The 17,978-nt window shown below is 32.3% G+C and overlaps 1 protein-coding gene across 2 annotated transcripts in view; it reads left to right on the top strand.

Moving 5' to 3' along the window:
* Positions 1 to 17,978, top strand: part of INTS6 (integrator complex subunit 6) — an 82,375-nt gene that overhangs the window by 21,218 nt on the left and 43,179 nt on the right. The window contains exon 1 of one of the 2 annotated variants that reach the window (XM_016143076.2): positions 3,108 to 6,966. The exons of the other annotated variant lie outside the window; for it this stretch is intronic. Within the exon in view, the coding sequence (XP_015998562.1) occupies positions 6,901 to 6,966 (66 nt within the window). The 5' untranslated portion in view covers positions 3,108 to 6,900. Of the gene's footprint in view, positions 1 to 3,107; positions 6,967 to 17,978 lie in introns of those variants that run through there. 2 annotated transcript variants of the gene reach the window in all.

The raw sequence follows: 17,978 nt of genomic DNA on the forward strand, positions 1-17,978 counted from the left end.
TATATCTAGATCTGTTTTGTTTGTAATGTCTGTTTTATTGGATCTCCTCTATCTTTTAAAATACCTTTAAATATACTTAGATATTGGAACTGCTCACTTTTCTTCCTAGGTTTTTGGGAAGGATATTATAGAAACGAGACTATGTGCTTACAGTAGCCTAAAAGTACCTTGCTAGTAGGTTGGGAAGATATTCCTGTGGGAAAATCTTACTTCTCTTATATGTTCTACAGTATTTAGCATAGTACTGAGAACAGAACTTACATTTAAAAACTATCGATTATAGACAAAATTAAAATTGATTATTACCACTTATTATCTGAGGCAGGAGGTTAGTTTATTTTAAAGTAAAGGTTTATTTTGGTTATGTAGTTGGAACATAGGTCTATGAGTTGTTTTGATTTTCGAGTTTAGGACTAATGTCTTTGATCTTTTGTTTCTTAATGTCCCAATAAGACTCATGTTGTGGGGAAGAGAGATAGTATACCTTTTTGGGGCATATTGTCCAAGCTTAAGTTTTGCTAAAATGTTGTGATATATCAGTCAATGTTCTAGCTCAGATAATTAAATTATGAGATTTATTTTAAGGAGCCTTTCAATTCTTAAAAGTCATCAAGATGCTTTTTTTGTTCTTTTGTGTATGTATGTGTGTGTGCATGTATGCTACATATGATCTATAATGTGATTTCTACTAGGGAATAACAAATAGAATTTTGCCTTTATGTCTCTTACTTCAGATCTCTTACTCTTTGCTTTTGGCAAAACTTGATTCTTTTTAGATTTATTGAATGAGTGAATGTGTTAGTAATTTTCACATTAGTTACGTGTGTATATATGAATCTTAAGTGACTGTAGCTGCTAGTGATATGACCTGTTTCCATTTACACAGTTGCGTATCTCACTTGTATAATATCTTGTGCTCTAGATTTATATTCTCTTACAAGGTATATTATATCTGTTCTGTTAGTGCTGTTTTTCAGGAATAAGTATTCTTGCTACTTTAAACCCATCCTTATGGCATATGAGGAAGCATACAGCTCATCTAGTCTATCTCTTTTATAAATGAGGAAATTGAGATCCAGGGAGGCAAATGCCCACCAGACCAGTGGTTTCCCCCTGATGCATCTACTGCCTCTCTAATTCTGTGTTTTGTGTTCTTAAAATGTATCTTCCGTTAACCTGTTTTCCTGTTTGTCTACTTCAGCTTTCTATGCAGTTGTGTCATAGGTATTATGTTCTTATTCACTCCATGTGCTGTGAATGACTATTATGACCAGGGCATTTCTAGGCAGTGAGGATAACCAAGATAAATAGGGTGGATTTCCAGTTCTCAAGTTCACAATCTTATGAGGGAGATCGCTTACTAAATAGTTCGATAAAACAGAGATGCGTACTAAGTGTATGGGAGCATTAAAGAGGGGGGGGGGGGTTACTATTACCAATCTTGTGTAAGTGTCAAGTCCTGTGTGAATTTTTATAGTCATTTAATTTTGATTAAATTCAAAGATCTTGTGGATGGTTTGGTAGAGGATGTGGCTTATAATTTATATCTGTGATGTTTTTGAAGAAGTCTGGTATAAAGTTGTTTTGAGCCTAGAAAGTAGTTGATGGGAAAATTTGATACCACATTGCCTCTGACCTGGCTAAGTTCATGCTGGACACAATGACCCAATTTCCTATAACTTGTTTGTCAAAATAATTTAAGGATACTATTTCCTCTGTGACAGCTCATCACTTGGAGGTGCGTTAGGAGTTAGAAGAGTGGTAGTTTGCTTTGTAATATGGACAAAAATCTTGAGCTGTATGTGATAATTTTACTTTAATTCATAACTGTAATTACCTTTTCTTGACCTCATTTAATAATGTCCAGACCAATGTCTTAAGTATCATGAGTGTTTCTGGTATGCTATTTTTGATAACTCTTTAGGACTTTTGTAACCATTTGTGTTGGAAAAGTATGTGTATATATTTTTTTTGCCTCTTTTAAAATGGAGCTATTTGATAAAACTGGTTGTTAGCGATATTTTCGCTTATGAAGAGTAAATTAGATGGGACTTTGAATTCTGATACACAAGAAAACTAGATTATTTACTGCCATAGTAGTAATCTTTGATGTTGATAAGCATACTCGTGGCCAAATATTCATAGTACCATTCATCATGCTATATTACTGATATATTAGATGTTTTGGTAGAATCACCGTATCATAATTAGAGTTATTGAAAGAGATTTTTTTCCTGGTCTTTATTCCTGCAGTGGTCCTCTCTAGTAATGTTTTGCAATGGAAAACTATTCTGTACTGTGATTCCAGGAACATGTGGCTAACTATATCACTCAATAAAGTAGCCAGAAGAAATCTTGCCAGTACCTTCTTGGTGATGAATGGCATTCCAGGAAAGTGTAGCAGTTATTTTTCTCTTCCTTGAAAGTGCTAATAGTAGTATTATCTTTCAAATATTGAGATTTTTATATGCTGAAGAATCTTTCTGCATCTCTATCAATCTTATGATTGCCTTGGAGGCTAACATTTTAGAAGATATTTGCAGTCAAATAAACTGTTGGCCTTTGACATTAAAAGTTTTGCCTTTAATGAGCTTTCTCAGCTTTTTAAGACAGACAAAGACAATTACTTTTATAACCTCTTGGCAGGTATTCTGAGAGGGCATGTGCTTTTAGGGAAAAAAAAGTGTCAGGGTAATCTCATTTATATGTTTAAGTGGCTGTAGAATTGGGGTGTTATCTTTTCATCTCAATTCTCAAAAGTTGATGCGGAAGTCCCATTGGTCTTTGAGATGTTGATTGATATTAGCGATTTTTCTGGATAATTCTGGGCAATGTAAATGGTTTTAGCTTTTATAAGGATAATCTGATCTATAATCAAGGATAATTAAGACCTGTAAGTAAAGTTTGTATTTAACACTTCATGATCTGTACTGATTAAAAAACAATCCAGAATTTATTAATCTATTTCTAATATCTGAAATAGTGAAAAAAAAAAACCCCACATTTGTCTTTGCCTGCATAAAATGTTTTTATTCACTTAAATCTCTAAAAATATGTACCAGAAACTATTTAAATTGTGTCATTTAAAACTTAAAACACATATTTAAAATAGTTGTTTTTTTCCCCTAGTATACTTAGAATTTTAGGGTACTCTTTTTTTTTTCTTTTTTAAAAAGACCACTAAGGAATCTGAGGGATATCACTGTAGTATGATAGAATGTATCAAACAGATCTGTGTGTAAGTGCTTTTGAGTTTTCATATTTATTTCTTAGTAGTGGTGCCTTTCATATTTATACTACTAGGGGCTCAATAGCAACATCAAGATTAGTTCCTTAACGGGTTTCTGATTCGAATGTTCTAAATGTATGTACAGCATTACTGTATTTGTTAGTCTCTATCAATGCAGCTTTCCAAGAATTTGTTGGATGTAGATCATTTGTATTTGTTTTTTTTTACCTACATTTTTGACTCAGTTCTCTTATTCTCTGGAATTATTACTTCTGGTGTGCTATAGAAATGTATACATTATGCAAATGTAATAATGTATGCAATTATTAGTACATAGAAAATGTATGTAATAAAAATGCACAATTAAAAGGAGTTGATGAAATATTTCAATTTAATACCTGTAGTGAATTTTCAGCAATTCACATTTGTAATACTTTTATTGAATATATCTTTTTTCAAGGTCATGTGTAAAGAAAAACTCTGAAGAATTGCCTGTAGATAGACACTACAGGCTGATTACTCTTTATTGAAGCTATATAGCTATAATAACTAATATACTCTCTAGAAATCTATGGTACAATATATCAAAATAGTTTTTATTCAGAAGGGGAAGCAACTTTTATCCAGCATTTGTTAGGTTGTCAGAACCAATAAGCACTACACATGTAAGGAAAATTTCTAATACAGACATTTCTATTACTCTTACTGATTGTGGCTCTTCCATATATAAATTAAACTACTGTGATATTTAGAACAGTAGTTTCCAAATGGCTACATCATAACCACCTAGGGTGTTTTATAAAATACATATACCTCAGCTCTAATTTGGGAAATTTTGTTTCAGTTGATCTGGGTAAGGAACTGGGGATCTGTATTTTTGGGAGTGTCCCAATTGATTTTGATGCACAGATTTGGAAATCATAGTTTTAGACTAAGTTTTAGAACATAGTATATCAACAAATATATTTATTTTAAAAACTACAAAAAATACATGTGAAAATGAATAACTTTAACAATAAACAAGTTAAAACTGTTTTTGATTTACAAAGCCAGCAAAATACTTTAAGATAAAAATTCTCGATCTTTAGAATTATTAAACTCAGGATTGTATTTCTAAGGGAAATGGAATAGGTCTTCTGTGAATACTTTTTATCTTGTTAGATGTAGTTTAGAATCAATTATTAGATAACCTTGAAATATTAACTTCTGTGCCAACTGCAGTCAATCTAGTTACTGCTTATGGTTTGCTGTATTGAGGAAGACTCTTAGACTCTGAGATGGGATAGAGGAAGAGAGGATAAGAAAAAGAGAGTAATTAATTCGTATTATTTGTCACATCTGCTATCCATGGCTTAGGAGTTTTTGTCTAAAGAACAACATAATATTATTCTGTTATCCTTATGCTTTAATTCCTGGTTCAATGTCCATAAGTAGCATTATTTAAAAAATATATGTATGTATATACTTGATCCAGATGAGGACAGTTTATAAATAATTGGTGATAGTTACATTTAATTTTTGCTTTCTGGAGAGTTGCTGCTTAAATACCCTTCCATAAGGAATTGTTCTGATTTTGAATTTTTAAAGAATATTTTAGGTTAGTTCGGCAATAATTTTTCTTGTAGTGCATAGTAACTGGTTGTATATAGGAATAGTGACATACCATACATTTATATTTAGTACTCCTGTGTTCTGGTTCCTAGAAATGCAAAGGTGGAATTAAGCAAGGCTCTTGTCCTTAGAAAACATATTGTCTGAAGATATGCAAGTAAATAAGCCTTTGTAATATATTGAGATAAATCTCATGGTATAAATAAACAGAAGGTTCTGAGAGAGGATAGAAGAGCTAAGTTTTGAAGGATGAATAAGGAAATGAGCCATGATATTTCATGAAGAGGAAACAGTACGCAAAAGTGTGAAGGCACGAAAACAGTGTATTGGGCAACTACAGATTACCTGAGTGGTGTGTGGAAATAGTAGGTAGGAGGAGTGGATTCTTGAAATGTAGGAAGAGGTCAGATGATAATCACCCTAAGGAGACTGGACATGCGATTCTGTTAACATTTACAGGGGAGGAGGTATTGAAGATGTTAAGCAGGTGAATCACATGCTCAAATTTGCATTTTAATAAGCTTATTCTGTCAGCAAGGTGAAAGAAAATAGGTTGAAGATGGTGAACTGGGAAGAATTCACAAACTACATGCAACAATTCAGGAAAAACATGGGGCATGGGGCATGCCAAAACTAAGCCAAGTGCTGGATAGGAAGGCAGAAATCTGAAATTCGGTAGGCATGCTAGGGAGGTCTTCAAAGACAATAAGGTAGGAGAAAAAAAGCAGTGATTTACAGGGGTTTTGAACCCAGGGTCTGGGATTGGACTTCAGAAGTTCTCAGAATTCCCTGAAATCTTATCCAGATGTTGCCCATCTCTGTATATGCACATTTTTCTCAGGATCAAGTTTATAGCTTTAATCATATTCTCAAATAAGAAAAACAAAACAAAAATGACAGCATTTTGAGGGTTCCAACTTGAGAATCTATGTGGATATTGGTAGTGTTAATTGACTGGGGCTATTGGATAAGTAGTAGTAGAAAGGAATATAAAATAACTATTTGATAAAGTATCTATCTTGAGGGTACAGATGTTTTAAGGAATTGTGAGCCAACTTTAAGAACAATAACCTCAGATTTTTCTTGCCTTTCAACATTATGTCTTAGGAAAATTATTTTGTATTTAAAAACAAATAAGTGGAGTTTATTTCTGGATTTCAATAATTAGAATTTTTATTTTGAAGCAGGTTAAATCAGCTTTATTTATCAGATGTTTTACGTTTTAAATTTAAGTTCATAGTGATGTGAACATTTAAAATTGCTTATTTCAAACAAGTATGAACACTGAAAATCAGAATGCTGGGACAAGGGCATTGTGTATGGAGCGGGTACACCTTATACTAGTGTCAAGCCAGTTAAAGAGGATGCGAGGTTAATTCCTTCTGTTTATCAGTGTGTAATTAAGAATTGTAGTAGGTTGGCTTTAACTGCATTGGCAGTTTTTGTCCAAATAAACTCAGTTAAAGTCAGCCTGTTAGGTATATTTTGTGCCTCTCTAAATCCACATTACAATACAAGAGCATGAAAAAGTTGAGTACTTGGTCCGCGATGAGGCACACTCACATAAGCCTTAGGCTGCAAGTCATTTATAAATACCTTCCTTATACTTAATTAGCTGTATTCCATAAATAGTTATTTTATGTAATTTCCACTTTCAGTTGTGCTTTTCAGATGTAATACAATGGATTAAAAAAATTTTTAGATTTGTATGCTAGGAATAAACTTTGCAGTGACTGGAACAATATTGAAACTCTAATCTTTATATCAAGGCAAGGCTACATTTTGATCTAGACAAGGCTATTTTGGTATATTTTTCCCCACGCTCTGTCTTTTCAGGTTGAATTACTGATTTTTCCCCCCTTGTTTTGTTTGTTGTGGTTTTGATGTTTTTTTTCCTTTCAGCTAAAGGAGCAGCCCAGTGGTTTTCAAGAAGTGCCAAAGTGCACTGACTGTCTCATGATGACTGGTGCCTCAGGGAGGGTCATGATTCCTGGATACAGGATCGACCTGATCCTGGATGTCACTTCAAGCAGTCAGATCGTGGGGAAAAGCCTTGTCTAATGGCTAGCCTTCCTCAAAAGTCTGATGCTAGTCATCTCAGAAGGCCTCAGAAAAAAGCCTTAAAGGTGAGCAGAGTAGAGTGTAGTTCTCTCTGGGGGCTGTGACTATTTGTTGGAGAATATGATTCAACATAGAATGATATCCCTAACCTGACAGATACAGGTTCAATTGGTAAATTAACTTTAGCTTCTAAACTTGTCGATGATGATCAGACCCCAATTTTTGTATTATTAGAAACTTCCCTCCTAACTTTAAGATCTATAAAGGGAGGAATTCGGTATTTCCTGGGTCCTTCAGAACCTGAGGTCAGTATCTGTTGTCTTAAAGGGAAAGACTTTGCTATCATAGTTAAGAAACACTTTGCTTACAAAATCACGTTATGTTGTTAAGTATAGATAGATTAAAAAAATTAGCTAGTCAGGTATTTTCTTTGTTTATATAGTTATATATCTATTATATATCAGGCAATTGGGCTTCAGGATTTGGAAAGACAAATTTAGATTTGATTTGTTATAATTTTTTTAAAAAGTAGCCATCTTTGTAGCAGTTTGGAGTTACGTAGATCATATTTTATTCCATTCAACTTGAAGAATATTAGTATTGCCTACATTATTTAAGTAACATTTTCAGCCCCTTGAAAAGATTCTTTAGAGATGTTTAGAGCATTTTGGTTTGGAAAAAGTTTAAGTCTAGGCCTCTTTTTCTGTGCTTGAAGCACTTACAGAACCCATTCGTTCTTATAATAATCTTTATTGCTAAATTTTCAAACTGTAAAACCTATCCTAAGACTTACTAGGGTTTTTTTTTTTTTTAAATTGAGTCACATATTATTATTTTAGAAAAATTTTATATTAGAAATAATAATTTGGGCATGCACCATCCCCAGTGTATGTACATTTTGACATTTAGGAATTATAACCGTCACTGCTCTATTAATGTTAGAAAACATGCAAAAATTGAAATTGAAAAGATGAGGTGAAAAAACTTATGCAGAGGAAGTTCTCATATTTTCTTTCCTCACACTCTGCATCATGATATATTATATGTGGGTTGGCAAACTTCTTTTAAGGGCCACATAGTAAATATTTTAGTTTTTATCCTATATGGTCTTGGTTGGAACTATTGAGTTCCATTTTAAAGCGAAAACAGCCATAGACAATATTTTAAATGAATGAATGTGGCTGTCTTCAATAAAATTTTATTTGCCAAAACAAACTGTGGACTAGATTTGCTGGTGGGGCATAGTTTGCTGACCCCTGGAGTATACCGTATTTTGTGGACCACTGCCCTAGACCTCGAAATTGTGGTATACTACTTTTGTTAGATTCTTTTCACCATCAGTTTTAGAGTGCAATTGATCTTCCTTAATGAAGTGAGCATAAAGAATACTAGAGGTCAGAATGTATTCACTTTAATTGAACAAATACTTATGGAACACGAGTGATTCAGACACAGGTTAGGCGCTGAGATCATGAGTTTGTAAGAGAGAGAGGTAAACAGTTACAGCATGACGTAACTGCTGGGAAAGTGAGGCTGGCACTGGGAAATGATGTCTCAACTTGGACTTTGAAAGATTAATTCGAGTTTATGAAGTAGATGGGTGCAAAGGCATAAAAGTGATAGAAGAGAGCATGGAAGAACCTCATTTCTGATAGTTGGCAGAGTGTTCAAGAATGAAGTGGCAGGAAATGAGACTGGAGAGATTGGCATGGCCCATCATGTATGCTCTGCCGAAGAACTTGGACTTTGCCTTATAGGTTGATGGTAACCATTGAAGAGATTTTAGTAGAGGAAACAGTGATCAGATTGGGATTTTAGAAAGATAGTGGCAGTAGTATGGAATATACAAGGAGTAGATATTTTTGACAACTAATTTTTTTCACCCCCTTATAAAAAAGGACATAATTGTGGGTTGTTTAATAAAGACATCAAGAAACGTGGAATATTATTTAGCAGAATGAACTACTGATATGCTTCAACATGGATGGATCTCCAGAACATTATGCTAGATGAACTAGATCATATATTATATGATTCTGTTTTTTATGAAATGTCCATAAAGTAGATTAGTGGTTGCCTGGGGGTGGACTGGGAACTGGCTGCAAATGGGCAGGAGAGATTCTAAAACTGGGTGGTGGTGATGGTTGTACAACTCTAAATTTACTAAAAATAATTGGGTACTTTTTAACTGGGTAAATTTTATGGTAGGTAATTATTCGTCAATAAAGTTGTTAAAAAATTAGACCTCACCTTTGAAATGTCTTGGAGTAATCTTTGGTAAAGAAATTATTTCCATATTGCTAATTGCAAAGTAATTGCTCTTCTGAACCTATATCAATCTTAAACTACTAGCACCCCCCAAAAGTATTTTTTTAAACTTAAAGGGTGTATACATTGTAACTATAAAGTGTAACTGTAGGAACTACCAACTAAAATCAGATTGTTACTAAAGTTTATAAAATTCACTTTGACTTTCTTAATTTTCCTTTACTTATTAAATATCATGAGGAGAACTCTATCTAAATGCTTTATATTGGATAATATTAAAAAGTGAGAAATAGGCTAAGGGAAATTTACTTAATTTTTTTCCAAAGAAATAATTGCTAAAGAAAGAACCTGAAGTATGATAATTTTAAATTTATAAATTGTTTCCTTATAATCTTAAATCATAGAAAATGAATAAAAAGAATACAAAACAACTGGAAAGTGCTTAGTTTCACTCAAATAACTTTATTGAGGGCCTACTATGTGTTAGGTACTTTCTTACTGTTACTTTCTGTTATTACTAGATACTAAAGTAATTTAAAGTTGAGCATAATCATTAAAATATGTGTTAAACTTAATTGTATTACTTTTTATTGTTTACAAGGTAATTTCACAGCTCAATTCCCAATTCTGTGAGAGTAAGGAAAATTAAGCTTAGTATAGACAATTTCTAAGTTAAGAGGCAGAGCTGGGACTTGATCATTGATTTCTTTTTATTTTAAATCTGTTGCTCTTTACACTATAGTGTGGGATTAAGAAAAAAAAGTAAAGTACAGTAAGGATAGTCATATAGATCATATAGATCACTGGATAAAATTGAGAGTCCAGATAAAATTGAGAGTCCAGAAACAAAACCCATACATTTATGGTCAATTGATTTTCAACAGTGGAGCCAACATAGTTTAATGGGGAAAGAAAAATCTTTTCAACAAATGGCACCGGACAAATCAGTAGCCACTTAGAATAAATTGAAGTTGGACTCTTACCTGACACTGTATACAAAAATGAAATAAAAATACTTATGACCTTGGATTAGGCAGTGGTTTCTTAGACATGACACCCAAAGTACATGCAAAGAAAAATTAGATAAATTTGACTTCACCAAAATTAAAAATATTTGTGCTTCAAAGGATACTATCAAGAAAAGACAGTAACAGAATAGGAGAAAATATTTACAAATCCTTTATCTGATAAGGTCCCAGTATCCAGAATATACAAAGAACTGTTAAAATAAAAAAAAAAACCCAATTAAAAAGTGGTTAAAGGATTGAAAAGATATTTCTCCAAAGAAGACTAACAAATGGCCAATAAGTACATTAAAAGATGTTCACCATCATTAGTCATTAAGGAAATGCAAATCAAAACCATAATGATGGTAATAAAAAAGATGGATAATAACAAATGTTGAGAGTGTAGAGAAACTGGAACCTTCATAGATTGCTGATGGGAACATAAAGTGATACAGCTACTATGGAAAATAGTTTGGCAGTTTCTCAAGAAGTTAAACAGTTAACCTGTGGCCCCCAAAGAAATGAAACAAGTCCACATAAAATGTAATAGCATTATTTATAATAATCAAAGGTAGAAACAGCTCAGTGTCCATCAGCTGTTGGATAAACAAACTGGCATATCCATACAATAGAATATTATTTAGCCTTATAACGGAATGAAATTCTGAGACATGCTACAACATGATCAACCTTGAAGACATGCTAAGTGAAAGAAGCCAGACACAAAAGGTCACTTATTGCATAATTCTATTTATATGAAATGTTCAGAATAGGCAATCTCATAGAAACAGAAATAGTGGTTGCTAGGGTTTAGGGGTAGGAGGAGATGCCAGTGAGTATGGGGTTTCTGTTTTGGATGATAAAAATGTTCCGATATTAGATAGTGGTGATGGTTGTTTGACTCTGCCTCTCTAATTCACCCATTCTAAATAAATGAAATAAAAAAATGGAAAAACTCATATCTTTACCCCCACATACCATGTTTCCCTCTCAAGTGACTTTCTTAATTTATCTCACAGCAAATTTAGAAATTGTTTCTGATTTTTCCTTGACTTCTCTACCTCCTTTTTAATCCTTAATCTATTATAATCTGGCTTCTGATTTATCCATTCTTAATAAGGTTACTAATAACTCCCTCATCTTCCAAATCCAATCGTTGGTTTTTAATTTTTCTTTGATATTGTTGAACATTCTTCATGTTCCTCTTGATTTCTGGGTTTATACTCTCCTGGCTTTTCTTTTGATAAACATCAACAGAGAGATATAAGCCAAAAAAACGAAAGTTCTTAAGGGTCCTCAATTTTTAAGTGTATAAATGGTGTCACAGTATAAACTACTTGAACAACACTCCTGTTGGGTTAGTGTATGTGTATTAATTGAGATATAATTGACATATAGCATATAAACAACATATTCATTTTGATTCGATATTTGTATATACAGTTGACCCTTAAAAAAGGTGGGGGTAAGGGATGCCAATCCTTTGTGCAGTTGACACTCATAACCTTTAAGTTTCAGAAGTGTTATTATTTCTTTGATAATTTTTTCTCTTTTATGTCTCTATTCTTTCTTTTTGGATATCAGACTCTGAATTGATCCATTATTATCATCATTACCTTTTGTCTCCTACTTCCAACTTAGTCTTTGTTCTTTCTTAGAATTTTCCTTAACTGGATTGGTAAAGGGCTTGGCTTTTGCTAAGGTTTGTATATTTTTTTTTATTGAGGTGAAATTCACAGACCATAAAATTAATCATTTTAAAGTAAATAATTCAGTTACATTTAGTACATCATTTTTAATAAAGCTCTAACATTAGGCAGAAAGATACAGGTGCTATAACAGTGCATTGGTTTTTCTCTAAGGCCAAGTAGCAAATTCTAGGATAGGCAGATTTCTTTCATATGCCTTTTCTTGATCAGATGATATCATTTTGGGTATCCCCGGATTTTTAACCATTATTTTTGGGAAAAAATCAGAAAAATAACCGAGGATTGTAATTATTAAAGGGTAAAAATCTTAGGGAGAGAGGGGAATTTGAGGGCTAAATGTTGAGCCTTAGAACTTTTGTTAAGTCTACTGGGAAGGAGGAAACTGAAATGAATCTATAAGGGCCTGTTACTAGTTATGTGTTCTTGGGTTTTTTTTTTTTTTTTTTTTAATTCATTATGAATAAGAGCTAAGGCTGCATTACATTTTAGGAAAGAGATTTAAGAAATAAACCATTCAGTTTTACTGAAAATGTTATAATTTTATTGGAAGCTTTTTCCTATATAATCTAGTCAAATCTGAGTAATTGGGTGTGATTCGATCCTATTTATTTAAATCACAAACACATCCAGCATTATTTTGGTTAGAATGTGTGCTTCCCTGCCTTTAATGCACATACAGTACCTCTTTCAATACATATTTTCTGCAACAAAGCAAAACAAATGGACAAGCATCTAGTTGAACATTCAAGGATTCTAAAAAGCTTCTGGAATGGTATAATTTTTTTAGGATATTGGTTCAGCTGCTGTAATTGGAACAAAAGTAATGTGGCTTAAAAAGATAGAAAGCTTTTCTTTCTCTCACATCAGACAGAATTGCTTAAGGCAGTTCTGCTCCAGACTGTTGTGTGGATCACCAGGTTCCTTCTACTTGTTGCTTTGTCTTTGCTTTTATCTGAATGGTTGATACTGATTTTATAACACATCCTAATTTGATACTATAATTGAATTTCAGCCTGTGGGAAGGAGTAAAGAATGTGGAGGGCAGGCAAATAAATTATTGTTAATAAGCATTTAAAGTACTTTATCCCTTATAATAAAGCCACTCTGATGCATCCATTTTGTTCTGTTGTCTTAATTGGGAGAGAGCAGGATACATAGTTAGATTATCCTCCTAAGAATTAAGTCTAATACTTCCACAGCAGATGTGCGCACGCACATGCACATCATTTGCATGGTATAGTATAAGGCACTAGATGCCAAATTAAATGGCATTTGTATTCTAGAGGGTTTTTTTTGTTTGTTTTTGTTTTTGTTTTTTTTTCGCCACTAAATGTATGGTACTCAAAATTTACATTTCTTTATATTTCCTTTGTTGTTATTGTTCCCTTTATTTAGCTATAATTTATGTATGGTAAGACAGCAATTTCAAATGTAAAACTTAATGAATTTTGACAAGTGTATGTCATTCCAAAAAAGTTCTCTTAGGCCCCTTTGCAGTTAATTTCTATCACTGTCCTCTGGAAACCACTTGATTGACTGTGTGTGTGTGCATGCACACATGTGCGCACTCATAGTTTTGCCTTTTTTGAGAATTTCATATAAATGAGATCATATCGTGTGTAGTCTGCTGTGTCTGGCTTCTTTCACTTAGTACAAGGCTTTTGAGACTTATCTAAGTTGTTGCATATAGCAGTAGTTTGTTCCTTTTTATTGTTGAGTAGTATTTCATTGTATGGCTATACTATAATTTGCTTATCCGTTCACCAGATAGAACTTTTTCCCCCTACTTTTTTGACCGTTAATGAAGCCACTGTGTATATTTGCAAACAAGTCCATTTGTGGATGTATGTTTTCATTTCTCTTGGGTGTATATGTAGGAGCACAGTTGGTAGCTCATACTGTAAGTATATACCTTACTTTATATGAAACTTCCATACTGTTTATAAAGTGGGTATACTCTTTTACATTCCCACCAGGAATGCATAAGAGGTCTAGTTGCTCTGCATCCTTAAAACACTTGAATTTTTTCAGTCTTTTAAATTTTAGACAATATAGTAGGTGTGTAGTGGTATCTCATTTTGGTTTTAGTTTGCATTCCCTAATGACTAATGATGTTGAACATCTTTATATGTACTTATATGCCATCTGTATCTCTATTTGGTGAAGTGAGTGTTCTGATCTCTTGCCTATTTTTTACTGGGTTGTTTATAAGAATTTTTTTACATATTCTGGATACAAGTCCTTTATTGAGTACATGTTTTCAAATATTTTCTCCTAGTCTGTGGCTTGCCTTTTCTTTTTTTACAGTGTCTTTTGAGGAACAAATGTTTTACATTTATTTTTTCTTTTTGAATTGTGTTTTCTGTTTTCCTGTTTCAGAAATCTTTGCCTAACCTAGTATTACTAAGATTTTTCTCCTTTTCTTCGAGGAGTTTTATAGTATAAGGTCTTACTTTTAGGGTCATGATTCATTTAGAATTTTTATGTGTGATGGGAAGAAAGTATTGAGGTTCATTTTTTTGGCACATTATTGACTCATTGTATCAGTACCATTTAATTGAAAAGTTAATTCTTCCCCCATTGTATTGCTGTGGCATCTTTGTTCAAAGTCTGTTGGCCTTGTTCTGGGCTTTCTATTCTGTTTCGTTGATCTCTTATCTTTGTCTTTTGCCAGTACAACACTGTCTTGACTACTATAGCTTTATAAGTCTTCCAACTTTTTCTTTTTCAAAATTGTTCTATTTTTTTTGCAGGTTCCTTGAGTTTTCATATAAATTTAGAAACCTCTTGTTAATTTTTACAAGAAAGCCTGCTGAAATTTTGATTAGAATTATATTGAATCTGTTAGTTAATTTGAATCTATAAGTAAGTTGACCTTTTACATTGGTGATTATTCTGATCCATGAGCATGGTATACCTCATTTTTTAAGTCTCCTTTTCTCAGCAGTGTTTGTAGTTTCATTGTTTAAGTTTTGTACATATGTTTTGATGCAATTGTAAATTGATCTCTTTACTTTCAAATTTCTGATGACTTGTTGCCAGTATGTAGAAATACAGTTAATTTTTGTATTTTGACCTTGCTTTTTTCTAGATTTTTTTGCTTTTTGTGCTTACAAGATCATGTCGTCTGTGAATATAGACAGTTTTACTTCTTCATTTCCAATATCTATCTGATTTTTTTTGTTTCTTGGCTTAATGTACTGATAGAAGTGGTAAGAACAGAAATCTTTATCTTGTTTCTGATCATGGAGGATGGGGTGTAGAGTGTAACTTTTTACTATGTAAGTGTAATATTAACTATATTCTTTGTATATTCTTTTTATCAGGTTGTGGAAATTTTTTTTTGTTCCCATTTTGCTGAATTTTTTAAAAATCATGAATGAGAATGAAAATTTGTCAAAAGTTTTTTATGAATATGTTGAGATAATCATTTTTCTTTTAAAAAGCTTCTTAGTTTGGTTAATTACATTGATTAATTTTTAATGTTAAAGCAACCTTGTTTATATATATGTGTTCTTTTTATATATTTTATAGTTGAGGAAACTGATTCACAAAAGTGGTGATGTAAATAAGCAGACATAGAAACCCAGAAAGCAGCAATCCGAAATTATTTACTATAGAGTCAAGCAGAAAAACAGATTTTAGCATGGTGATAGTATAAGCACAGTGTAAAAATTTGGTGGGAATCCAGATTTGTAACAAGGATGTTGTAAAGTGGGAGAATATGCATTTAAATCTTGTTTTTTTCCAGAACCTGCAGTTTTATCAATCTCTTTGTGTCACGGTTTCCTTACCCTCTTTTTACCCCCCAAATGATAATTCTAAATTTCTTTGATTCTAAGAAGTGTTACCCATTCCCTATCCTTTTCAACATTTTGCAAATCAGGGGAAATTAGCTGTCTTTCAGCCAGGAAATAATCTGTGATGGACTTGTCTATCTGGTACTACCTCTGTCACTGAGTATTTAGACATAGGTATGGATCATTTAACTTTCACTGGGGCTGAATTATTTGCTTTGTAAGCACATCATGTCAGGTGAAATTTTAACATTCTATTTAAAAGAGTTAAAATGTTTTGGTGTAAGTAACATGAACATTTGGCTAATACTATTTACAGGCGGCCTAGTAATAAAAGCACAACTTTCTCTTTTTATTCCCATTTCCTTTCCATAGAAGCTTTTAACTGTTAGCATTTTTAATTGTTGTGTTGGTTGACTCACATATGTTCAATTTTTAAAAATTTTATTATGGAACTTTCAAACATACAGAAAAGTAGGGAAAATAAAATAATAAACCTAAGGCACTCTTACCAAGCTTTAGTAATTATCTACATTGTTCTGGTCTTATTTAACCTGTTCTTTTTCGAGAAATATTTTAAAGCGAATTCCAAATATTGTATCATTTCATTTAAATACTTCTGTGTGCATCCCTACATATAAGGATGTCTAAATATGTATCTGCATCTGCAGTGTTCTATAGCCTTACAAAATCTAATTTAACAAATTTTATTACATTTAGTTTTTTTAATATGAATTTTAATTAATTGAATTTAAGTTTTGATTTATCTTTATAGCTTAACAAAAATTTGAAGGGGTTCAGTATCTTAATATTCAATCTATATCCCAGTTTCCCAACTGGTATCACAACATATTTCACACATTATATCTGTTTGCCATATATTTTTAACGAGAAGTCACATAGAAGTTTAAGAGCAGTTCAGATCTCTAACTGTTTCTTAAAAAGTTTTAGGGAAATTATTATCTTATGTGAATTAGCATTGAAATAAAAAAAATACAACACATACATTAGATTACCTAATTGCACAACAGGCAATGCAAATAAAGGCAGTTGAAATTGCCAGATTTCTGAGATGCAAGATAAAACTTTCAAAGCTGCGAGATGGTATTATGATTATTTTACTGATTATGAAGAACTGTTACTGAGGAAACACTCATCTGTCCAAAGCCAACATTTTATCCGTTGTGTCACTGGCCCTGAGACCAAAGCTAACTTTTTAAAGGGAAGCATTATATCATCCAGTAATTTATAATTGAAATAAAGAGAACAGAAAAATAGCCTAAGGTTAATCAAATAGGAAATGCAAATGAAATATTAGTAATCTTTAATATACCTTGAAATTATACTGTTAAAACTAAAGATGCTAAAGAGGTAAAGATCATAAGCACAGGCTAAAAAATATAACTGATGTTCTGTTTAACCTCAAATGACCAAAAGGGATTCAGAAGACTTGGACTCAAACTCTATGAAACTCTGTGATATAGAAGGAGACAGGGATATGCAGCCCATATGGATAATTATGTGCTATTGTTGGGAAAAAATTTTTTGTGTACATTTAATGTTAAATTTGGGGGGACCAAAGAAATATATTAAATTGATGATATACCGTAGAATCTAAGTTATAGGTAATAGATGTGTTGGAGGATTAAATGAGATGATTCAGTGCAGGATATCTAATTGAAGCCCTTAACTTGCTGTGTGATTTTGAACAATATGTGGTATGAACAAGAAGTCTTTAAGCTTTTTTTCCCCCCTCTGTTTTTCTTGGAATTATCAAGAAAAGGTTATTATTATTTATATGGGATATAGTTTGTTTCCAGAAGATAGGACATATATAATGTGCTATAGAAAGTTCGTTGATATATTTTTGTGCTTGAAGCATTTAGTGCTCAGTTACATAGAAAATAATGGCCCTCAAAATGATCCACATCTTTTACTATATTGAGTTTCTTTATTAACATGCTTTAAATTAACATTCTGACCTAATACTTTATATTTTTTTCAAGTTTAAATGTTTTATGTTAGGTTATTAATAATTTGGGATGTTATTTAACAATTATATATAGTTAAACATTAGAATTGATAGCCATTATTGTATGTCTTTTGAGAAAAATACCCTTTCTGGTTTTGTCTGCGTGTATTTGGAACTTAGTTTTGTAGTTTTTAAAAAAAGTGATTCTTAAAGTACTTTGTTATCATTTTGAACATGTTAAATCATCACTATAATACTAGAAATAGAGAAAGCATCAGAGCATTAGGACATTTATGCTACTTTTTTTCGTCTGTAATTGTCTTT

Source organism: Rousettus aegyptiacus, unplaced genomic scaffold (genome assembly GCF_014176215.1).
Source record: "Rousettus aegyptiacus isolate mRouAeg1 unplaced genomic scaffold, mRouAeg1.p scaffold_m13_p_11, whole genome shotgun sequence".
Taxonomy (NCBI): domain Eukaryota; kingdom Metazoa; phylum Chordata; class Mammalia; order Chiroptera; family Pteropodidae; genus Rousettus; species Rousettus aegyptiacus.